The sequence below is a fragment of the Pseudopodoces humilis genome, chromosome 5 (assembly GCF_049639895.1).
Source record: "Pseudopodoces humilis isolate 2021_Gansu_Grassland_sample_001 chromosome 5, ASM4963989v1, whole genome shotgun sequence".
Taxonomy (NCBI): Eukaryota; Metazoa; Chordata; class Aves; order Passeriformes; family Paridae; genus Pseudopodoces; species Pseudopodoces humilis.
In genome coordinates this window covers 10,142,426-10,166,006 of record NC_142204.1, presented here as the reverse complement: position 1 = coordinate 10,166,006, position 23,581 = coordinate 10,142,426, and the positions used below count along the sequence as shown (strand labels likewise).

Here is a 23,581-nt window from a genome sequence, read left to right as displayed (position 1 = left end):
GGCAAAACTCTCTGGTTCTTACAGAATTTATTTTTCAGTTTTGATTAACAAAGGCAGGTTTTACAATATTAAGATCAAGTTCTGTTCTCCTGCAGTTTTCTTGGAAAGTCAAGTTGCACACTGCCTTTCAGTTGGAGAGTGTCATAATGATGTCTCCCTGCTTGGGAAGTGGGTTAAACATAAAACTGATTCAGGAACGCTTGTATATAGCAGGGGGTTTGAAGGGTCTGTGCCTCTGCCTGCTTGGCAAAACAGAGCTCCCTGCTGTCCAGGTTAGAGGCATGATTAAAATAGACTCATTAGAAGTTTAAATGTCATATCCTAAAAATGCAATAATCTTTAATTCAATGGAACACCAATACATGCGTTAATGAAAATACGCAAAATGTTTAAGAGGCATCAAGTTCTGTTCTCCTGCAGTTTTCTTGGAAAGTCAAGTTGCACACTGCCTTTCAGTTGGAGAGTGTCATAATGATGTCTCCCTGCTTGGGAAGTGGGTTAAACATAAAACTGATTCAGGAACACTTGTATATAGCAGGGGGTTTGAAGGGTCTGTGCCTCTGCCTGCTTGGCAAAACAGAGCTCCCTGCTGTCCAGGTTAGAGGCATGATTAAAATAGACTCATTAGAAGTTTAAATGTCATATCCTAAAAATGCAATAATCTTTAATTCAATGGAACACCAATACATGCGTTAATGAAAATACGCAAAATGTTTAAGAGGCATGGGAAAGCAACAAGAAAAAGAAAAAAAGATCTATTCTCTTTACTTGAAATATCTTAACAACATTCTTAAAATTCAACAGTTTGCCCTCAAACGTGCTCCAAGGAAGCTGAACAGGCCAGCCTGACCCCCAAGCCCCTCTCTAATAATTTGTTTTACAAATTTTACCCGAATGCTCTGATGGTGGTAAGGCCTTCAGCTGTCTCAGAGAAGTGACACAGCAGAGGGAGCTGGGTGCTGTCATCAAGTTCCTGGAGGTCCCTGGGTGTACAAAACACAGCAGATGTCCACCACCATGTAAACATTTCTGTCTGCAGAAATTTCGCTGCACAGCAGACAAAACAGACATTTTATGTATTGCACATGTTCTTTTCAGGATCACACAAAATTTCTATAGTACACTGGCATGGGAATATAACATTCCTTTTTTGCCACAGGAGCCTTTGAATCATCTCCCCTGCTGCCCTCTCCATCTACTTTTGGTCACTTTAAGCTTCTATTTTCCCCCCAGGGATAATGACACTATCATGTCTCTCCTGGATAAAAACCTGCTATCCATTTTAGACAGATCCTACTTACCTTTTATTCTAATTACATTCTATTATTACATTCTATTAATTCTATTAAGTAGAACAGATCCTAATTATCTTTTATTATATATGATAGATTTTGATATATTAACAAAATTAATTTAAATTCAAAACCATTGATTTTAAACTTTAGAGCATGTGATTTGTGACTCTTAGGTCAGATATATAATAGGGTCTGTGTATCAGGAAGTTAATATCTTTTATGATAAGAGCTGGCCTAACAAAAAAAGCTGTATTTCCACGTTAACCTGTCCTCATTTTCAATATCTTGAAGTACCACAACATGCTGAAAGTAAAATATTTCTGATGATAGCAGATCTTCTTTTTGTGCTGTTAACATTGGTTGTAGCAGAGACAGCACTGACAGAGAAATAACATGAGTGATAAATTTCCCTAATTACTCAGCAATGGAACTTCCAAAATCTGCATGGAGCAACATTTTTTAAGTCCAAAAGTTCCAGTCTTTCCTTTTAAAAAAGCAACAATTTCCAAACCACAGAAAAAAAATTACATCTTTCTGTAACACTCTGCCATTGGCATAACAGCCAGTTGTACAAACAGAAGAAAGACCAGATCAATAGAGATAAAAACTTGTTATCAAAATCCTGCTAATTTTGCACAATGGATTAAATAGGCCAGGAGAAACAACTGCTTGATGTTGCTGAATGTTGCAGTGCGCAGAACAGAATTTGCTGCTGATCTTTTGATGATAAATGTCTTTCAAATTTATGATGAAAAATACACAGAAGTTTTTGAAAAATGTAATGGAAAATACAACAAAAAGTGCTGCAAGAAATACTGCAAATATTTGCATTTCTAAATATTAGTGAGGCTTATATGCCTGCAAAGGAATGCATACAAGTGAGTTACAAATACTGGCTGAAGCTATTCCTTCATCCTACGTTTCCCAAGACTAATTTTTAGGGAAATAAATTGGATGTTTGAATTTCTACTGTCCATTGAAAGAACATAAATCACATCTCAAGCGATTTAAAAGAGTTTAATTTAACAGAATAATTTGAGAGTAAAAACCAGGTCTCCTGATTTGTCAGCCACCTTAAGATCTGGTGTACAGGCACATACAGCTTCAGTTTATAGGTTTGGTGGGGCAAGAACAAGGTTTCTGAAAAATCTCAGAGAAGTTAAGCAAATTATTTCATATTTAAACATTTCTGGTTTGTGAATTCTGATTACAGATTTTCTGATAAATAAATCTTCTTGAAAGATTTTGGCTGATAACAAAAGACTAATGGATTGAATTTAAGAAAAAACTTCAAATGGCTTACTAAAGATGTTTTACAAAATTATAGAATGAATTTAGCACTGGAAGCATGACTCTTTTTACTGAAAAAATTGTACTCTTTACACTCAGCCAAACCATCCTGAATGCTCTGCAGTGAAAATGACTTGAAAATGGGGCTTTTTTCCCCAATATTAAGGAAAAGTTGTGATTAATGTTAGTCCAGGAAGCTATTTTCTGTTCTCTACTAACCCTCAAATGTCAAAGAGGAGTTTTAACCATATGCAAGCTCAGCTGATTAACAAACTTCATGTTCATCTGACTCTAAAACCAAAAAATCTATTCAGTTGGCGTTACTTCTCCAGATACCCCATTTATAGCCAGGTCAGTTGGAAATATTCCCCAGTGCGTGTCTCAAATGCATGCCTCGGGATCAGAAGCAGGATGCAATGCCCATTTTCCCCTTTTCTGGCTCCTACAACCTCACATTCCACCACAGTTCTTATGTAAAATATTTCATGGAGGAAATTTTCAGGATAGCTCTTTAATACATACTTGGAAGCAACCCTGAAGTATTTCTGGATAAAATAAAATGCTATGCCCAGGGGCACGAGGGCCACAAGGAACCATGGAGTGGCATAGGAGATCATTCCAATGGCTGACAGGCAGAGCAAGGTGGATCTGGTCAGAGACTCCAGTGTGGGAGGGATGTGCTAGAAGGAAATTAAAAACATCCATAAGGAAAAAATCCCTGGTAGCACCACTATAAACCTTTTTCTATAAGAAAAGTGGAAAAATATCACTATGTACTCATTGATATTCTCTTAATATCAGGAGTCTTTCTGTTTCTGCGCATGTCATAGCCAAATGTACAGGGGTTAAAAAATGAATTGGTAGGTTTTTGTTTTCTAAAGGTCAGAGTTTCAAAGATCATGGGGAAATAGGAACAATTTCCACCTCATTTATATATCAGGCAAGGACAAGAAAATTGTTCTTGATTTGCCAGATATTTAGAGAAGTAGAATGCTCTATCTCAGAGTCTCATAATTATTTATTCCACGTTCCCATCAACCTTACCTTCAGGATTATTGTTCATAAAAAATTTTAATGCATAGCCATAGTGAGAGCCTTTCTTCCCCCTGAATGCTCTAAATCCACATGTGCTGCCAGTTACAGTGGAACATTCATATGTCACACCTACTCCCACATATTCAAAGTTGTTATATTCTACTGTGTTTCCTGTTTCTAGCTCCAAATCTGATGTTTTCTTAATCCAGATCTTCAAACAGAATCAACCAGTCTTCATATGACAAAAATTAAGAGCCACTACTTCCTGCTATGTTTATTTTAATGGTTAGCTGCCCTCATTACTACAAATGTGTGTACTTTTTACTTTGAGTAAAAATTATCATTCCCAGAGCCTGGTTTTGCTATGCTTTTCTCTATTGAATATTTTAATACATCATCTTTTTCAGGATCTACATGAAAATTTGCAAATCCAGGACAATAAAACAGAATATATTGATACATCTACCTGATCAATGATATTTGTATCAGCAGAGAAGCGATTTAGAATTAGCCCCAGTGGAGTCATGTCAAAGAACCTGTTGGACAAATTAAAACCAAAAAGTAACCTGTAGAGGAATTCCAGTTTTGGATTAAAAATCCAGTCAGACAGAACACAGAGCTTTGTACAGCTATTGTCTTAAACCAAGAAATAAATATGAATAACATACCAGATTATCTTATCTGCATCCTGTCTAAATGCTTCTTTTGGCACTTTCCCCTGAAAAAAAACTTCTCTTCCAAAAACCTGCTGGCTTGTGTCCTGAACTTTCCTTCTTGCTCCATCAGTATTTAAGATCCCTTCCAAAGATCACAGCCTGTTCCTGGCTGCTGCTCAGCCTCCTAATGGGCACCAACCCCAGATATTTCATGAAAGCACTGTGACAAATTTATTTGTTATTCAGGCATCCTTTTGGCCATCCTGCTGCCTGTGAGACCCTGGGTATTTTGCACAGAAGAAGTCTTGGTGTCCACATGGTTTGACACCATGGCCATTGCTCAGAGCTGGAGCTGGGTGACCTGTAGCCTGAACTGCCCTCAGAGATGTCCTTGACCCCCCAGCCCTGAAGGGGTGCCAGCTTTCTATAACATTTCAGTCAGATAAAAAACAGGGGCAAAATTTCACATGTTTTCTCATGGAATTTTTTCCCCCTATGATTATCTCACTAATTATTTTCCTTTTTTGAGGCCTTGAAGGAAACAGGTCAAAACCAAGAGCTTTTCCTAGGAGTACCCTTGCCGTCACACAGAAGACAGGTTTTGACCATGTAGCTTTTTAGGGACATCATTTTTGCCGTACCTGATTGGTCCAAGGATGATCTTGTTGAGGAGATGGTGGTGTAGGTTCTTGGCTGCTGTGAGGCCCATCCACTCCACAGTCAGGGATGTGATGAGGCAAAGGATAATTCCAGCTCCAGAGAGGATGCTGAAGACAGCTACATGATAAGCCTAATGGAATGACAAATATATCAGTCCTAGAAATAAACAGATGTTTCTTTTCTGCTAGGAAGTCCCCAAGGTACCTGGTACCCATCAGTTATTATATCATATCTCTTGTATTACTTAATGATATATCATCTTTGGGAAATAAAAGAACTGTGATGGAACTGCAGTGATGGAACTGCAATTCATTAAGTCCACATAATTAGAAATTCTGGCAGTTCTAAGATTCCTCTCTCTATTCTACCCCTCATGAACTTGAAATGATAGCTCTTAGAACTGTGAAGACTTACTATGTGGACAATTACAAAGGATTGTTAGCCAAGAAACTTAGTAGAACTTCTCAAGAATTAAGGCATTTGAGCAATGTTGGAAAGTTCCACTTTATTAAGTTCAAACATCATGAAATTCCCAGAGCAAATCCTAAACTGATTTGCCAGGGTTATAGCAAATTTGAGCCTTCTGAAAGTCTACTAAGTGGATTCCAGTGAGATATTGTATATGAGTCAAATTTACAGCTATAAGCAGATTGTACGTAAGCAGTACAATTGAAGACTTCCAATTTTTTTTTTCTGGCAGGACGCTACTTGACAGCCAGTACTTAGGAAAGTGGGGTCATTGACTTAAAAGAGCACTTATAAAATCCAGATGGAAAAGTTTAATGTAAAGCTCCTTACTTTGAAAGGCCAATTATTTTTCTACTCGCAAATATGCTTCTGTTTCAGTTCTGAATGGTCAAAGAGAATGATAAAATTTGAATTTTCTTCTTTTAACATTAAGAATACATCCATCCTGTACAATAATCTACCTGTCATTTCTATCCATCTGGCTTCTAGATGAAAAGCAAATAATTATTTTAGAACATGTTTTCTTTAATTTTTTTTTTCCTATCAGGCTCCAAGATCTGGCTCACCTTCTCTGTGTTCTTATCCTCATCAGTATTCCTGGCTTCATTTGCATTGTCCATGGATGTCCATGTAGCAAGCCAATAATCTATGGCCACAATAACTGAGTGTTTCAACAGCTTGGAGAAAATCATCAGAAAGAGCAAGAAAAATCCTCCAGAGGTTAGATATCTCCAACAGGTTTTCCATGGCATCTTTGTCCTGAGCCTCAAGACAGTTGACATGTTATCATCTTCATCTTCTTCCTCTTCCTCCTCTGTGACTCAGACATTTGATCAAGTTAGCTTGGATTCAATAACTGTTAAACTGTTAAACAAGTTTACCAGATTCGTTGGATTTTTTTCCTTCTGCTTTGAATACAAATTTTAAAGTAAAAATTCAGTTTGTCATTTTAGACCAGCAAACAGTTCAGACATATTTTCGTAAGACTTCCCCTGTGCTCTTTAAGCAATTCTATAGTTTGCCAATCTTTGACTTGTCACAGTTCTGTTAAGAAAATAATTTTATAAACTAAGTCTTCACTACTTATTATTTAGAGCAGAGATGAGGCCTTTCTCAACATGTTCATCACCTTCTATTATACAGTTAGCAGAGCAATTTGGAAGATTTTAGAAAACTGTCCAAACCTTTCCACCGAGATTCTTCATCATCTGTTTGCATGAAAAAGTTCAATTTTCCCTTCAATCAAGAGTACTAAAAATATATTTGATCACATTCTATTGAAACACAAATGGTGGAAGACTTCTGCTATGGAAAATACATATTTCATAGGTGTATAAAAATGAAATTTAATTTTTTATCCCAGATAATAAGAATATATATATCTCACAGGAATATATATATCCCCTGCAGGCTGCACTTGAAGAAGAGAAATATTGACATGCTCTTGACAGCTACATAATTTTTTTTTCTTTACAATTGTTTCTGTTGCTGTACTTCTGTCTCATCCCTCAATAAATCCAGGCACTGAGTTAACAAATAAATTAACTTGTTTTGATAATGCCCTTACCTCTGTATGATGTTTAGGGAAATATATGGAGAATCCCTTAAACAAGTTATATTGTAAACAGGTCAGAATATTGGACTTTCCACTATTATTTCCAAATGTCATCAATAGAGTCACACTTTGCTGCTAAGAACTGACAGCTATAAAAGTGGAAAGGCAATGAAAAATGGTATTAAATAAAGTAATTGCAAAACAAACCTTCATCTTCATCTTCCAGTTGTGACTTAGATTCTCTGGGGTACATGGCCCTTCTAAGGGTTTTTCTCTCAAGAGTTGTCTGGTCAGCTTCCATATCCTGAAATAATTAGGTTGTCATTATTATTATTAATTAACAATAGGTTTTATTAATTTGACATATAATTTATTAATTTGAGAGCATAGTTGTTCACCAATTGTAGTAGTACTTGTAGCAATCTCAAAGAGACTTTACTTGGTAACTCACAGAATGGAAAAACACAGTATTTTTCAATTTAAATTTCAGAGAATTCAGTTTTGTTCACTTCTTTCCCTCTCTCTGCCATTCTTTCATTCCCTCTCTTCTGGAATAGTAAAAACTTCAAAAATAGTCTTTATAGAATCCTAAATATTCATGGCAATAACAAAATAAAAGGATAAGGGGTACCGCTGGGTTCAACCCTTGCCCCATCAAAGGATCAGTTATGCACATTTCCATGGGTTTCTTGTCTAAGATGTCCTTACAAATAATCCATGATGAATATACCGCACAATTCCTGAACAATCCATTCCAGACCCTAAAACTCCTTACAGGTCAAGAGGTTTTGCCTTAAAGTCAAGTTATAAACTCACTTCAGAAATAGTTTGGGTTTTTTGGAAATTGAACGTCAAATATTTTTTTGAAGAAAAGTCATCCTTGCCCAAATGCTCCTATTTACCTTTTCCAGCTCTTGATCTTGGCGATTCATCAGAGTTTTCCAGTGTTCATACAGCTCAACATCCTTGTTTTGGATATCCTTTAGTGTTCCTTCTCTAAGCACCATTCCATCCTTCATTGCTATGATCTAGAGGAGAAAGTACACAGCACTCAACAACACAGATACCACAATCACTGACCTGCATCCTACCAGATATGTCTCACCATTAGTGACAATACGATTATGCAATTTTCTGTCTTCATTTTATTCAATATTTTATTAATGACTTCTGAAGTTTGCTGGCATAACTCATAAACTGAAACTCATGTAAGTCATGCTTTCCTGCACATGTAAAAAGCATTGAAAAGAAGAGATAGATATAGTTTCAATTAAATCAAAATTCTCCAGGCCTTTTAATGAACAAAAAAAAAATCGACATAAATAATGTAAAAATAAAATAGTTCTTCCACTATAAAATCTGTGTTAAAGTGGCAGTTAGCCACATGGCATACAGAATTAAGAAGGGACTCTATTGCAGAGAAAAGTAATAATCTCATTAAATGCTATGGTGTTAACTTCAAGTGTACATTCATGCTTAGCAAATTTTCCCCTGGGACCTCTTCTCTTACCCAGTCAGCATGTGGCAGATATTGTAATTTATGTGTCACTAGAACAAGAGTCCTCTTGTCCTCTTGCAGAAACTTCAAAATCCCTTCCTGCATTAAGTGATCACTTAAGTGAATGTCCAGTGCAGAGAATGGGTCATCCTGCAATCACATCAAATTGAAAAATATTAAAACAGGATACAAAAGTGAGGTTTATTCCTAAAATAGTATTTTTAAAATAGAAAGCATCTGTCTTAACTGGTGTTTCATCTCTCTCTAGTGACGAGGACCCAGTCAGAGAGCTGCACTAGTGAGGTGGAATCAACTGCTCTTAAGTTCACAGCAGTGGACTCAGTTTAATTTTTTTGTGTCTGGCTCTGTGTAGTGCTGGGGCCTCACTGACGGAGTGCAGGAACACCAGAACTGAAATTTTCCATCCAAATTTGAAAATTCTAGGATCCAAAGCCAAACTTGGGCCAAATTTTGATGTGAAACTGGCATGGGAAAATTAAAGCAGAGTTAGCAACTCTTCTCATTTCCTCCAAACTTAACTACAGACCTGCTAGGTCTTCACTTTGAGTGAGTGCGGCTGGATATAAGGCAACATTCAGATAAGGATATCAATATGCAAACACTTTTTCTTCAAGAAGTCTCTACTTAATTTTGAAGAGGCTCAAACAGCCCCTTCATGAACCTCCTGAAATTCCTAATGTGCCTTGACAGTAATAACAGAGAAGGGAAAGGCTGTTCAACTCCACAGCACTCTGCAGAAGAGTGCTGAGCCCACAGACTGTTCATTATGGCTCCTTATTAGAAATCCTGCTGATTTCTGGGACTGTGCTGATAGTAGATCATTACTGAGAACAAGGAGAAGACAATCTGTTCCACTCTTCCAGTGTTAATTTGTGCAGGAATTCCCATCTTCATCAGTCTCCCAGGATGTTTTGATGCTGCCTCTGATGGATGCTTATTTCCAATCTCTAGAATTTGATTTTGGAGTTGAATACAAGTCCCCATAGGTCTTCTAAATATAAACTAAATATATGAAATTACAGTTTTATTACTAACTTTGCACGCTCCATGTGAAAAAAAAAAAATCTTACCAAGAAGACAATGTTGGTGTTCTGGTAGAGTGCTCGAGCAACACAGATTCTCTGTCGTTGGCCACCACTTAAATTAATCCCCTAATGATTCAAATGGATCAGAAATAGGCATCTTTGAATAACCATTATGATAGGCCTTTGAAAATGTGAGGTTTTTTACATTTATATTGTTCCATTAAAAATAAAAAACTTCATTAAAATGCTGCTTCTATTGATAAGCATAGTCCTCATATAATACTAAAAGAAAAGTTATTATTCATGGTAATTATTCAAGTGTAAATTATGAAGAGCTGCTCTGAGCACAGTAGGCTTTTTAGATTGAAAAATTTAACCAATACCAGCATCAAATTCAGCTAGCAAAACATGGGAGACTTTGGTCAAGAAACTCCATTTGAGAAATAGCTGAAGAAGCAGAAGAGATTTCAAATGGTTTTGCAGAAACACTTGGTGAATTACAATTATTTACCAGTCTGGCAGCCCAATACAGACTAGAACTGCGTGACCCCAGGAAGTGTCTTCTTAATACAAAGGCCAAGCAGAGATTAAAGCATTCACATTATTTACCCTTTCTCCAATTTCTGTCTGGTCACCAAATGGTAGTAAGTCAATATCAGGCTGCAGAGAACAGGCATCTGTAACAGCCTTGTACCTGGAAAAACAACGTGGTCATTGCAATTGTTTACCCAGACTCTCACTCTTGCTAACACAAAAACCTCCAGGTAGATGTCACCACAAAGTTTTTTATTGCTCTGTGATGGCTGGATAATTGTAAAAATAACTAGGGCAAAATGATTGTTGAGAATTAATCCTGGAGCATTGTAAATGAAGCATTGTAAAAAAATTACATCTTTATTAGAAGTCTTTATTAGCAAGACTGCTTTTTAATTATGTAAATTATTTGAGCATATTCCTCCCTGTCATGGAGTTGTGTTGTTGGACTCCAGAGTGTTTGAAGCTATTTTCCACTGAGGTTTTATTCTTCCCCCTTTAAATGCATCTTCATTTTCTTTGGAGTGATATTACAGGACAAAGGATCCTTACAGTGCTTCTGGTCTTACCAGATCTAGCAAACCACTTGCAAAATTTAGAAATTTTTTTTGTGAGATTTCTGGGTCTGTAGCAGATGATCTGCTGCTGAGCAGTTGGGATCAGACAATTTGAGTGATGAAATTCAGCCTTGTCCCTTTGAAGGTAGTGAAACAAGTTGATGGATGTAGTGGCTGAAGGATCTGGTCCCTGAAATTTTCTGTATTTCAAGGAATTTGGTCATGATTAGGTTTTATCAAGTCAGAATGGAGTCATACATCTTAGCACAGACTGAGAGGAACAGGGTATTTTTCAGTAATTTCAGTATTTTCAATAACTGAAAACAGAGAGTATTGCCTTTGAAACATCAGCAATTTGTTTTCCTTAAGTCCAGTTACTTTTTCTACATTTGTTAACTGACCTTTTAGAAGGATGGAAGAAACAGGTGCTGGATAGGCACAATAGTAGCTGTTCACCTCAGTTTTCACGCTTCCTTCTCCCATATTTATAAAGGAAGAATTAAGGGCATTCCCTTGAGGCACCCCATCTTCATAAATGCTGTTTTTGGAAAGTGACTGCTCCAGTGACTTGATCACAGCAGGATTAACAAAAAAACTCAGTGTAAACATGCCTAGAATCCCTGTTGCTAAAGTCCTCCGGCAATCTTGGGCTCCATTAAACAACAATAAAAAAAATACATAAGTAGTCTCCAAAGATGGGTTTCATCTCACCTTGGAAATTACACATATGGCTTCAGCTGTATTCCATGGGGAGCCACTACCACTGTGGAATTTCTCACAAACACCTTAGACACATGCTCCGGTTAGAGGAGCAGCTTAACTTAAATCAGAAACCTTCCTCTGAGGTGAAACAGATCAGCTAAATCCACCCCAAGTTTAGCATGCGCTGATTGATATTTTCCAGAAACTATAAACTTCCTCCAGAAGATACCAAAAAACCCTCTTTAAAAGGAACTGCCAGATGTTTTTGCAAGGAGGTGGGTATTTACCTCTGCTTATTAAAGGGACTGCCAAAGATGATGTTCTCCTCCACGGTGGCATTGAGCAGCCACGGTTTCTGAGCTGCGTAAGCCACGGAGTACCTGTTCCTACTGCAGACAGACACAGAGCTTTAGTAAGAAAAAAGCCCTCACACTATGAAATGTCTGATAATCAAGTTTTTTAAACTTAGTGCACCTGAATGTGCACTCAGAAAAATACAGAAAAACACAAGCAAAACAAAGAGAAGGGAAGAGTTTTAAATTTGATGCTTTTGTTAGAACAGCACCCACTCTCTCTCCCCTGATGGCAAAATCTACACTCTAGGTTGTATTCTATTCTACTATAAATGGCTGGTACCTACCTCAATCTAGTAATTGCAATTCAAATCCAAAGGCAAATTATGCTAAGAAATATTAAATTCTTGCAGGAATAGTTATTTGGCATTATTTTTTCTAACAACAAAACAGAGTGAAAAGGCACTGCTCAAATGGCGTTTGCAAACTTGACTTGCTGCTTTCTAAAGTGTAAGATTATATTTTATATATATATATATATATATATATATATATTATATGTGGCCACACATATAAAATACTTTTTTCTTAGTGAATATTTTTTCCTTTCAGTTTATTATATCCTCAATGATATTGAAAAAGTGAGCAGTTTAATCACTGTGCATACTTTAAATGTGTCTAAATGCCTGATGATGTTTGTCAATAGGGGTATGAATGTTCTTTACTTCTGGCTGTTTTGCCAAGCAGGAAAAATGTTCTTGTAATTTCAGACGTTTTTCTGAGATGCCCAAGGTGATGTGAGGAAGGAGGTGTTTGCTGGTGTCAGCTCATGGTTCTGAGCACTTATACAATCATGGAATGATTTGGGTTGGAAGGGACCTTAAAGACCATCTTATTCCAACCCCAGCCATAGTCAGGGACACCTTCCACTAGCACAGGTTGCTCTGAGCCCCATCCAGCCTGGCCTTTAACCCAGGGATGGGGCAGCCACAGCTTCTCTGGGCAACCTGTGCCAGGGCCTCATCACACATACCATAAAAATTTTTTTTTTAATATCCAATCTAAACCTCCTCTCTGTCAATGTGAAATCATTGCTTCTTGTCACGTTACTCCAGGCCCTTGTAAAGAGTCTCTCCCCATCTTTCCTTCAGGCTCCCTGCCAGTTCCAGAAGGCCACAATGAGGTTCCTTCTCAGACTCTTTGATGGTGATGCTTCCAGCAAAATATTTGCTTAGCTTCATTCGTAAGCATTCATACTGAGACAGATGGTGCTAAGGCAGGAGAAGCAGCTGTTTAGAAGCTGTCAGCAATATCCCAAAACTTTCAGGATTTTTAGCCATTCATATGCATTCATATGAAACACATCCTCAAGATTATGGAGCATAAAAGCATGGTGTGGCTCCCAACCACAGCTCTGTGTGCCACTACCTCTCTGTCATTTATTACATACTTTTAGTGGAACTTGTTATTCTTTTAAACCTGGACCCAGTGGTGGAGTCCCTGCTTGGCTTCAGCTGGAGCTGAGCTGGCTCCCTCTGTGCCCTGCCCCATCCCTGGTTAGGAACCACAGGGAACCAAGTGCTGGGCAGAAAACTCAAAAACACGTGGGAGGAGACACCTAATGATGCCTCATACCTAAAGATCCTGTCATGCATGACAAGGAGCAAACTGAACTCCCACTGATGTCAGATGGGAGCTGAGCATCTTTCAGAAAAGACAGAGGTAGTGCTTCACTGGCTGGAGAAATGTGGGATCCACTGGATTTGCACAATCTATAAATTAATACCACAGTTAATAATTATCAGCATGGAAAAGAAACATGGAGATGGGCTAAGAGCACAAAGATGAGGATTTGGGGAAATTCTACATATATTAACGAGTGTTTTATGATACATTAGAAAAGAAGTAATACCTTCTGGATGCTTCAAAAGAAGGTTCCATTTCATTTACACTGTAAATTATGGTAAATGACATTTAGTAAGCAGTAAATATAAATAATAACATTTTGTGCTAGTTTTACATACAGTGAACCTGGAATTAATTACATACTTTAAGAACTCAGCATAAGTTTGGGTTTTTATGTTCTTGAAGGGAAAATAAACAAGGTCTAAGCAAAACCATAACACTTTTCTGAATGTGACAGTTTGGTATCTACAAGGCATAGTGGCTAAACAGGCAAATGATGTTGTTAGAAAATTATTTTAAATTAAAGTTGTATCATAAAACCTATTAAATATTAAAATATTAATACTGCCTGGCAAGCAATAAGTTAGCTTCTCCACACAGTTCTGCCAGTGGCCTGCAGAAGTTGGTAATTAATGTCAAATTTCTCCTGGAGTAAAGATGAGCGTTGCAGCTACACTGTAGGATCAGAACACACTTTGAATCTCTTTGTAGCACTAAGGCTGCATAAAGCTGTGCACAGCCCTACAACATGTAGATTTTCCTTGTCATCTTCCACTTCTTAAAGATCATATCCTTAAAAAATATGTTCTGAAGAGCATTCAAATGGCAGCAATGACATGAATGATTTTGCAGTTCCCTCTGTTTGTTAATTGACTTTTGAACAGTGCCAAGAGCCTGGAATGGCAGGCAAAGTAGTTTTGGACCAGCAACAATGCTCATTCATGAGACATGGTGATGCATCACTGTAAAGTGCAAAACCTAAAAGAGCTTATACCAGGTAAATATAAACAGGCATTGGAAGGGAGTAGAAAACTTACGCTAAAACATTCTTTTCCTGACTTTAGAAAAAAGCCATGAACAAACAAATCCTCTCAAGCCTACGGACACTCCAGATGAAACACTTCAATCCTGAGACAGAAATGACTGCCTGACTACTGGATACCAGTAAGTGCAGCTGTACTCATTTGCAGGATATCCAAGTCTAGAAAAGGCATAAAATTTCTAATAGCAAGCAGAGTTCTTGTAATGTCAGACTCATGTATTACCATCTTCCCAAAATATCAGAACTGAGACACATTGTTTTCTGTGCTGCACATCAGCTCTCTGAGGACTTGGGCAATTCAGGCCTCCTAAAATGCACAGTCTGTGTTTTCTTCATACACCAATTGCCAGAGAAGGTGCTGCATCAGAGGGGAATAAAACTCAGAAGTGTCAGAGAGCCACATGTTGAGGCTCAAAATAGACAGCTCCTCACTAAAACTTGGTCTCTCATTCAGCAAAAGCTTCCAGTCTTCTCTACAATGGAAAAAAGTTACAAGAAAACAAAAGATGGAGTCTAAGGAGAGATTGAAAAGGGGCTGGAAAATAGGTGAAGGCAAACAAGAAGAAGAAATTTGCTCTACTTTTGTCAGGAGAGCACTGCAGTGGTAGAGAAAGAGAAAATGTTTTCAGGTATAAGTTTGGGAGCACCCTCTGAGCTACAAGTTAACAAAAACTAGGCACAAGCCTTCAAGACTCCTTGCAATTCCATGCCAGATTTAATATGCTTGCCATGATAACCAAACAAACTTCTCAATGGGCAAGGACTAATTTTAGGAGCTTGGTTTGTTAAAACCCTTTTTCCTTGGTTAAAAATTTCATTCCCAGCTTAGTTTGACAAATGGACTTTGATTCTTCCAAATTATGAATGAGATTTCTGTGAGAACCCACATTCACCAATAATCTCATGAATGAACACAGCAAAGACCTTTAGTGTGCTGGGGCCTTCACAAACAAGGAGATTAAGTATTTTGTTTTATACTTTATTACCCTTCTGAATCTGAGAGAGTGATGTGATTGCAGGGCATGGGAGTGGGCTGAAATTGAAGCTCCTGCAATTTCTAAAAAAGATATTTTATTTGCCTGAGTGGATTAGCATTTATTTCCTCTAGTTTATTTATTTATTTGGCTATTATTTATTTATTATGGCTATTATTTATTTATTATGGCTATTTATACTGATTTTTAGCTGAACTATAAAATATACATATTGCCCAAAATGGGGTGTGGTAAATTCAAGTCTGAAATGGTAGGAAAGACCAAAATAATCAGCCATTTTTATAGGATTTGAATATATATGATGAAAATACAAACAAAAAAGAAGAAAAAGAAGAAGAAGCAGAAGAAGCAGAAATAGAAACAAAGGAGGAGGAGGAGGAGGAGGGAGGAGGAGGAGGAGGAGGAGGAGGAGGAAGGTATGCAAAATCTCTGAGATAGCCCTGTAATCACAGAATGAACCATTTCCTCTGCTAATGTAGGGAGGAAATTGAGGCAAGATGAGGACCAAGCATCTACACAAATTCCATACAGGAGTTCTGAGGAATTTAGGCCTGTCCCTGCAACCAGAACTGGTAGTTCTGCTGGTTTTGGCCTCTGACGTTTATGTGGATGATTTTTTATTCCTTCAGTGTTTTCTGTAATCTCCTGTGGTTGTAATCTTTGGGTGAGCATTGTACTTGGCAATCCTTTTGAGGGGAGCTTTGACTTTTCCTAATATTTGTCACATCCTTCTGGATTCTTGAGGACAAAGCAGGCCATTTTTGAGGATCTATTTACTCTTGTGTTTCCTGAGCTTTTCACTTAGTATACAACAAGCTGTTTGCACAGAAACCATTTCAGTGTACAAAAAACTATGTAGCAAGTGAAAGGTTTCTACTTAGTCCATCTTGGCTTGGCAGTTGGAGAAGATGGTACTGACTGTTTGGTTTGATATGCATGAGGGGAATACATGTCTGTGCGATTCCCACAAATTATTAAGAAATAACTTTATAATAAAGAACTCTCATGTGAAACAGGCTTGTCTGGATGACAACACCCAGACACCCTCATGCACCAGTGTCTAACAAGTCTCTCAATCTGATTACTCACTGGGAAAACAAAAACCCAGCTCTGTGTCTAAGGATGTCACATTTCTGGGCCATGTCTAATATAAGTGGGAAAAACTGAGACCCAGCCCATAAGAACTTTGCCAAGTTCTTTTACAGAAAGATTTACTGCCATGCTTTATTTCCCTGAGATGCCAAAGCAGTGACAACCCTGGCAGCAGGACACACAGCTCTCACTGCAGTCAGCCCCCCCAGCAACAGGGTATTTAAATCCCAGCGATGCTTGGCCGGATTGTTCCAATACAACTGGGGCTGCAATCTTATCCATGCTTACAATTACTGTGTTGTTACAGCTGAATTTGTAAAGGAATTCACCTAGCCTGCATTTCATCCCTGGATCAATAGACATGTTAGTAGTCATACATGGAGAATCACATGGAAAGGGACTTAAAAGAGAAAATAGGATCTTTATTATGGTTTTGGAAAATACAGGAGCCACTTAGTTAAATACCTGAAGTATCCTTCTGTATTCATCTGTTTGCCAGGCAGTCTGAAATTATCAGCCAAGTATAACTGTTTGCATCAGCTGTATCACAGTTATAATGTGCAATGAAAAAAAAATCTGAGGGGTTTGCTAAAACCTGAGTTGGTGTTGTGGTTATGTACAGATTGCTAATCAACTGAGAGCATGATTCTATCTCTTGAAAAATATTAAACTTACTTTTTTTCCACAATTCATAATTATTAAACATTTTATAAGCTGTATCTATTATGTTCCTAAGATTTCTAATTTTCTAATCTTTCCAAAGTTCCATATCTTTAACTAGGAAAAATCTCAGTCTTTCTCAAATACTTCTTTCAAAAAAATTGTGAGAATCCTTTCATGGTACATTCTACTTACTCTTATTTTTTTTAAACTACTGAGAAAAACAATGTCTGATTGTGGTATAAAAAGCTTCATTGCATGTCTCAAAGAAATTAACTGTGGTAGGTTGCATATTTTTCTTCCTTCAAAGCCTAAATTCATATATAATTAAACTAAATTTAGTGTAGCCTTGGTTTCAACTGTACCTGCTACTCCAGTGAGATCATATGTTTAGAATAGCAAAAAGTGAAGTGCAGCTAGAGAGAAAAAATGTTATGAATACCATCAGATGAAAAGCAAAAAACATCCAGTTTTCAACACTGTTGTAAGAAAAATATGATAAAGGATGTTACTAGTCAAGGAATGGGGCAACAAAATATTGATCTCTCTAACAAGATTCCCTCTTTTCTCAGCAAAAAGATAACTGAGTTTGGCTTGGTAGTTTTAAAGAAATAGAACTGATCTTTAAAACCAAAGAACAAGTCTTGGGGTTACAGCAGATTGCTTCCACCATCTCTGCCCAGTCTAGGCTTGAAGAGTGCTTGCTGCCTCAGTTTCTGTGGGAAGTTCTCATTCACTGGTTCTGAATCCAAGGCCTGACCTCATGAGCCGTTCTTTCAGAAACAGCTTTTGCCCAGCCTTTACTTAAAAGGTGTTCAGTGTGCTCAGGCTGGTTTTTGAGTGTACTATTGTGAAGAGTGACACTGTTGCATAGGTGAGGCTTGGGTAGGTACCAGGGAAGGAGAAAATAATTTCTCACATGTAATTACATTTCTTTTTGCACCAGCAGTAGCAGCAGCTCTGAGTAGAAACAAATCCTTTCCTTTACACTGGCCCCCAACACATCCCACTGGGCTGAAGAAGCTCCACACTTTCACTGGTGGGTACAGGAACAACGTGACAACGCTGACTTCAATCATAGTGAGTACTGAAGCCTATTTGATAAAAGGAATAAGCCTATGCTTATTATCCAGGTCACTTGCTAGGCCAATATATTAGATATTGAAACAGAAAAATTAAGAAATAGGAATTAAGCATAAAGAAATTCCTGACCAGAAGAGAAGGGGAGCTGACAAGAACAAGAAAGGAGCAAGACTGCAAGATAAGATAAAGAGCTAGAATGCACAAACAGGATGCAAAGACAAAGGCACCACAAGATAAAGGGTTTATTTGGACACCTAAGCTGGAAAGAACGGTATCAAAGTCCAAAAGGTGGTCAAAGTACTAAAAGGAACATGCATGAGAAGACAAGGTGAAAAGTTCAACTAAAGAGAAACCTCATCCCAAAGACCCCCAGACAACCACTGAACTGACCAAAAACGACCAGTACGCAGCCGCAAAGGGGCATGGAGCTAATTTTAATATGAAGCAAAGACAGGTGAGATTAGGAAATGAATATGTATTAAGCATATTGTGTAAACCTAGTTTGTAAAGGATAAAAAGAGAAAGCCAGAGCTCAAAAGTGTGCACGCTTTTCGGAGGAGATATCTCCCATGCACCTCTACACTGAATAAATTCATACCTACTCTTATAACTACTCTGCAAGTTATAAAGTTTTCTATCTGCATATCAATATTAATCACCAGACTAGCCTCTTTCCCTTCTTGGGACACCCTGTTCTGCCTACTCTGAACGTGACAAAACAGTGAGAAATTCTTCCTGAGTTTGCAGGTGATGCATTCCAGAGAGGATCTGGTTAATGGTAATCACTCAACATGGAGTTCTGAGACATGAAGTTTTACATTTCTCACAGCAAATCTCAGCCTCCTCCTTAAATGAATACAGCAATTAATAGCTATATAAACATACTTGCTCCAGTGAACTTTTCCCTCCAGGGTCTGCATCTCTCCCAGTATAGCAAGGAGAAGTGAAGACTTGCCACAGCCAACTTGGCCCACGATCATTGTCATCTGACCTACAATAATAGTAAAAACAACAAAACACTTTTTAGAAAGAGAAAAAAACAACAGTTACACTCTAGTTCACAAGGCTCAGGTAGATTTAGCTCTAGAGCACTTGAACTGATTCAATAATCTTTTTAGCATCCACTATATAAATGGGTAATATTGCATGTATTAATCTATGGAGACAGTAATGGATTGCAGTAACACACTAATCTCCGAAGGAATGAGACTTTTGCTCTTACGTATATTAGCATTTGTTTCACAGGACTGTGTTACTCTATGAAAGTTATTTAGGGTCAAATGATATATGGTGGGGAGTGGTTATTCAGCCTGGAGATCCATGAAAATTTGGACCAATCTAATAAATGAACTGAAATTAATTTGGACCAATCTAAAAAATAAACTGAAAGAAGACCCATTACTCTTTTCTGCTTTGCTGTAGTTCTCCTTATCCCCCCACACAGATACTTTCCTACCTCCAGTCCTACTCTGCAGTGAGAACAGTGCTTCTCAGGTCTTCCCATAAACTGATTGAACTCATTAACTGTGCTGGCCAGTGCATTTCTTAGACTCACAGAATGTTTGTGTTGGAAAGTACCTTACAGATCACCTCATTCCATTCCCCTGCCGTGGGCAGGGACACCTTTCACTAGCCCAGGTTTCTCAGAGCTCAATCCAGCCTGGCCTTGGACACTTCCAGGGATGTGGCAGCCACAGCTTCTCTGGGCAACCTGTGCCAGAGCCTCACCAACCTCACAGGGAAGATTTCTTTCTTCATATCACATCTAAACCTTTTCTCTGGCCGTATGAAGCCATTCCCCCTTGTCATGTCACTCCAGACCCCTGTCAGGAGTCTCTCTCCATGTTTCTTGTAGCCCCCCTTTAGGTACTGGAAATTTTCCAATTAAACTTCTCTCCAGCTGGGAAGCCAAGGGCTTATTCCTTCCAAAAGAGGCAAACTCTGGCTCACCCGGTCTGTGAACCCAAGGCCTCAGACTGTAAACTCCTTGGAGCAAAGACATTCTGCTGGTGACACTTAATACTACATGGAAACAAATCATACAGGCTTGGGGATTACTAAATTACCATGTGACAGCAACCTAAAGTAATACTCTATTTTAAACAAAGCCCTTGATAGGAGGTCAAAATAAAACATAAGACTATTTAATAACATGAAATGCCAGCAGACAGTGTTATGAATATTACAGCATTATCAACAAGAAAAGAAATAAAATTATTGTGGTTGTTATTATAATAATAGAAAATAACAGTTGCTACTTTTCACAGCTGCTATGCAAGTATTCCAAACCAAATCAGCATTTTGTAAACCTATGGAATCCCTAGCCAAAGACATTGAGGATGTAAGGAATTTCAAGAATTCAGCTTGATAAAGAGGAATTTATTGAGAGACAAAATAATTAAGGATTTTTTGACAGAAAAACTCCATCTTCTGAATGAAAATAGTTGTGAACTGGAAGACCATAAGTTGATAAATGGCAGGAAGAATATAATACATGAGTGTTGCTGAAAATAACATACTGAGTTAGATGGACCCTTGGTTTGAATGAGTCTGGAGTTCTCCCTCTTTCTTTTTCTTCAATTTCTCTATTAAAAATAATAATGATATTTTTTCAACCATAGTTTCATGTCTATTTTAACTCTTGACTTAGTTTGTGCTATTATAGAACTATGTAAACTATAGATATATAAAAGCCACATAATTTATCTAATGATATTACTATATGAACAATACAGCTTATGACCTTGTATACACTTTTAACCTCTATTTTTTCTTTAAAAATTCTAAATGTGTACCTTTGTGCATTTCAAAACATCAAGAAGTGGAATTAATAACAATTTGGCATTATATATTTCATTTTTAAGGTGTGCTTTCATCCTACCTGTTGGGATTCTAATGTTTATGTTGGACAGTGTAGCTAAACCACTTCCCCACGAAAAGTATCCATTGGTCACCTACAAAACAATTACCACAAATCAGATATTTAAACACAGGAGGGGAAAAAATTAAAATTATTAATTTAGATTTAAAATACCTTCATAAAATAAATATGTGATTAATAGACACAGTGTTGTATGGTTGTACACACAAAGAAAAAAGCAAGCTAAGTTTGTAAATATTGCCAAACCCCCAAAAATTGTGAAAAAGATAAATACACAAATGTACATAATGTATGTAAGGCAAGAAAGGGATGATCTTGAGCTGAGTTCTATTTACCAAATACTTTCATTCTGTCAAATATGAGACTAAAGACTTGGACATTAGATTCATGATGCCTCTTTATTTCCTGAGAAGACACTAAATAACTGTAAAAACTGGTCTGAAGTCCACTCTTCTCACTGTAAATTTGCCTAAAGTGCTAACTTATTTAACAGCTTGCTCTTGCCATGGAAAATTTGAAATAAGGGCAGCAATTTTGTCACCATCAGATACTGTTGCAGGAGGATCTGCTCCCTATTTTCAAGAGGGAAAACATTTTCCAAACTACCTTAATGGCCACATCATCGATCTCCACAGGTCGTGTGTGCTTCCTTTTTGGCTGCTCGTAGCTTTCAAGCTGATACCTCAGGGGCTGCCTCCTATTGATGGCCTTGGTGTGCTAGAGAGAGGTGAAAACAGGAGAAAAGTTGGAATCCTCATGAGAAGACAGCATTTGGTGCCCTCTAAAGCAAAAAATCCATTCCCTTTCCTACCACCATTCCAGCTCAGGAGAAGCAGCCAGTGCTTTTCAATATGTGATAATACAGATACACCACTGTCATGCACACATTTTAAATGTTTTAATCACCCTTAACTGAAGCACAGAAAATAAGGGGATTTTTGCTTCCCATGCACAACCATCCCAAATTTCATCTTTACCATCCTTCTCAAACCCTCTCCCCATCATCTACAGTTTCTGTAGCACTAAGCAAAAGGAGGACAGGAAAAATAAAATAAAAGCTGAAACAATCTCATTTTCGTTTGTCTTGTTATTATAGTTAGCCCAGAAAAACAAGAAGGGTGTTGTTTCAGGTTGTCATGCTAAAATGAAATTTACTTTGTGCTAATCCTATCTTTCTGTTGCCATCTTCAAGTTTCAGTCACCTCTCAAATTGTACAGTCAGTTTGAAACTGTTGAAATATATAGCTTAAGAAAAATGTCAAAATGGAAAAAAAAAAAACTTTTCCTAAATCATCTTTGTTGTGGTTTTTTTGTACTCAATTTTTACTCAAACTCACTCTATGTTTAGTACTCCAGAAATAGCATTTTGGAATTAATTCCTATTTCACAAAGTTTGGTGTTGTTTTTTTCCACCTTTAATTCTGAATTACCCAAAGCACAAATGTTCCTCCCTAAGGATGCCCAGTATGAGATGTACAGGCAGTACATAGTATAAACCCCATAACCACAAGAAATCCACCCAGGCCTTCTAGAAAAATGAAGAAGGTTGAATTTTAGTAATATTTAAATATGTTGGCATCTTATGGTTGGTTTAGGCTGGTTTAGGTTTGATAGATTTTAGGTTTTGGTTTAGGTTTGGGTTTTTTTGCTATTGACACTTCAGCAATACTTGAGTCTTTTGGGGACCCTTCATGTCATAAGAACAGAGAGATTAGGACATGAAAGAGGTAAAACTAGTCAATATTAGAGCCAGCCAGGCTAGAAATCAAAGCACTCAGGCTCTGTCAGCTTGGCCACTGGGCTTGTGTGGGGCTATATGGCCTCTCTGCTTTGAAATTCAGGGTCATAAAGCAGAACTTACAAGTCCTGTGTGCTTCTTACAGGATTCATAAGGAACAGAGCTGTCCCCCCCTCTCCAGCTGTCATCTCCAATCTCATCACTCAGGAGAAACTCGTTCAGCTTCTGTACACTTGAAAGAAAGCAGGACAGTGAATTACATAAAAACAGGTTTTCACGAATACACTTCCTTTTTTGTGCAGTCATGCCAGCAGGATTTATCAGAAATGTTTCAAAAGAAGTTTATGGGATACTTTCATCTGCCACCCTGATGGCAAATGAAGATTTATGTGTGTGGAAGAAGGATAGATGAAAATATTTAAGCATTGTAGTGGTAGCTGGGAATGAAGAGTAGAGCAAGTCATGAGGGTGCCAAGGGAACTCCATGGGAATTGTTTCCCTCTTGGCAGGCTTATGTCTTCTGTGCCTTTCTCAGGACAGTGCAGGAAGGGTGCAGAAATAAGTCATTCACCCACCTCCATCCTCTGGAAATGCCAGGGCAGTGGGTGCATCCTGACACAGCTTTTGCTTCATATATATGTTAAAAAAAAAAAGACATTAAACCTATTAGAGACTGTCCGAAGGAGGTCATGAGGATGGTGAAGGGTCTGGAGGGGAAGCTATACGAGGAACAGTAGAGGTCACCTGGCTTGTTCAGCCTGGAGAGGGGGAGACTGAGGAGAGATCCCACAGCAGTTCTGCAGTTTCCTCATCAG

General features: G+C 37.8%; 1 protein-coding gene across 1 annotated transcript in view; it reads right to left on the bottom strand.

Moving 5' to 3' along the window:
• The window catches only part of LOC102106840 (ATP-binding cassette sub-family C member 9), a 42,433-nt gene that overhangs the window by 17,145 nt on the left and 1,707 nt on the right, over positions 1-23,581 (bottom strand). Inside the window, exons 2-17 of the mRNA XM_088055084.1 lie at positions 22,890-22,998; positions 21,635-21,745; positions 21,029-21,101; positions 19,033-19,138; positions 13,502-13,540; positions 11,584-11,685; positions 10,113-10,197; positions 9,549-9,629; positions 8,470-8,607; positions 7,862-7,987; positions 7,167-7,263; positions 5,971-6,218; positions 4,918-5,066; positions 4,087-4,156; positions 3,108-3,265; positions 891-983 (exon numbers count right to left, since the gene is read on the bottom strand). Coding sequence (XP_087911210.1) covers positions 891-983; positions 3,108-3,265; positions 4,087-4,156; positions 4,918-5,066; positions 5,971-6,218; positions 7,167-7,263; positions 7,862-7,987; positions 8,470-8,607; positions 9,549-9,629; positions 10,113-10,197; positions 11,584-11,685; positions 13,502-13,540; positions 19,033-19,138; positions 21,029-21,101; positions 21,635-21,745; positions 22,890-22,998 — 1,785 coding nt within the window. The remainder of the gene's footprint in view (positions 1-890; positions 984-3,107; positions 3,266-4,086; positions 4,157-4,917; positions 5,067-5,970; positions 6,219-7,166; positions 7,264-7,861; positions 7,988-8,469; positions 8,608-9,548; positions 9,630-10,112; positions 10,198-11,583; positions 11,686-13,501; positions 13,541-19,032; positions 19,139-21,028; positions 21,102-21,634; positions 21,746-22,889; positions 22,999-23,581) is intronic.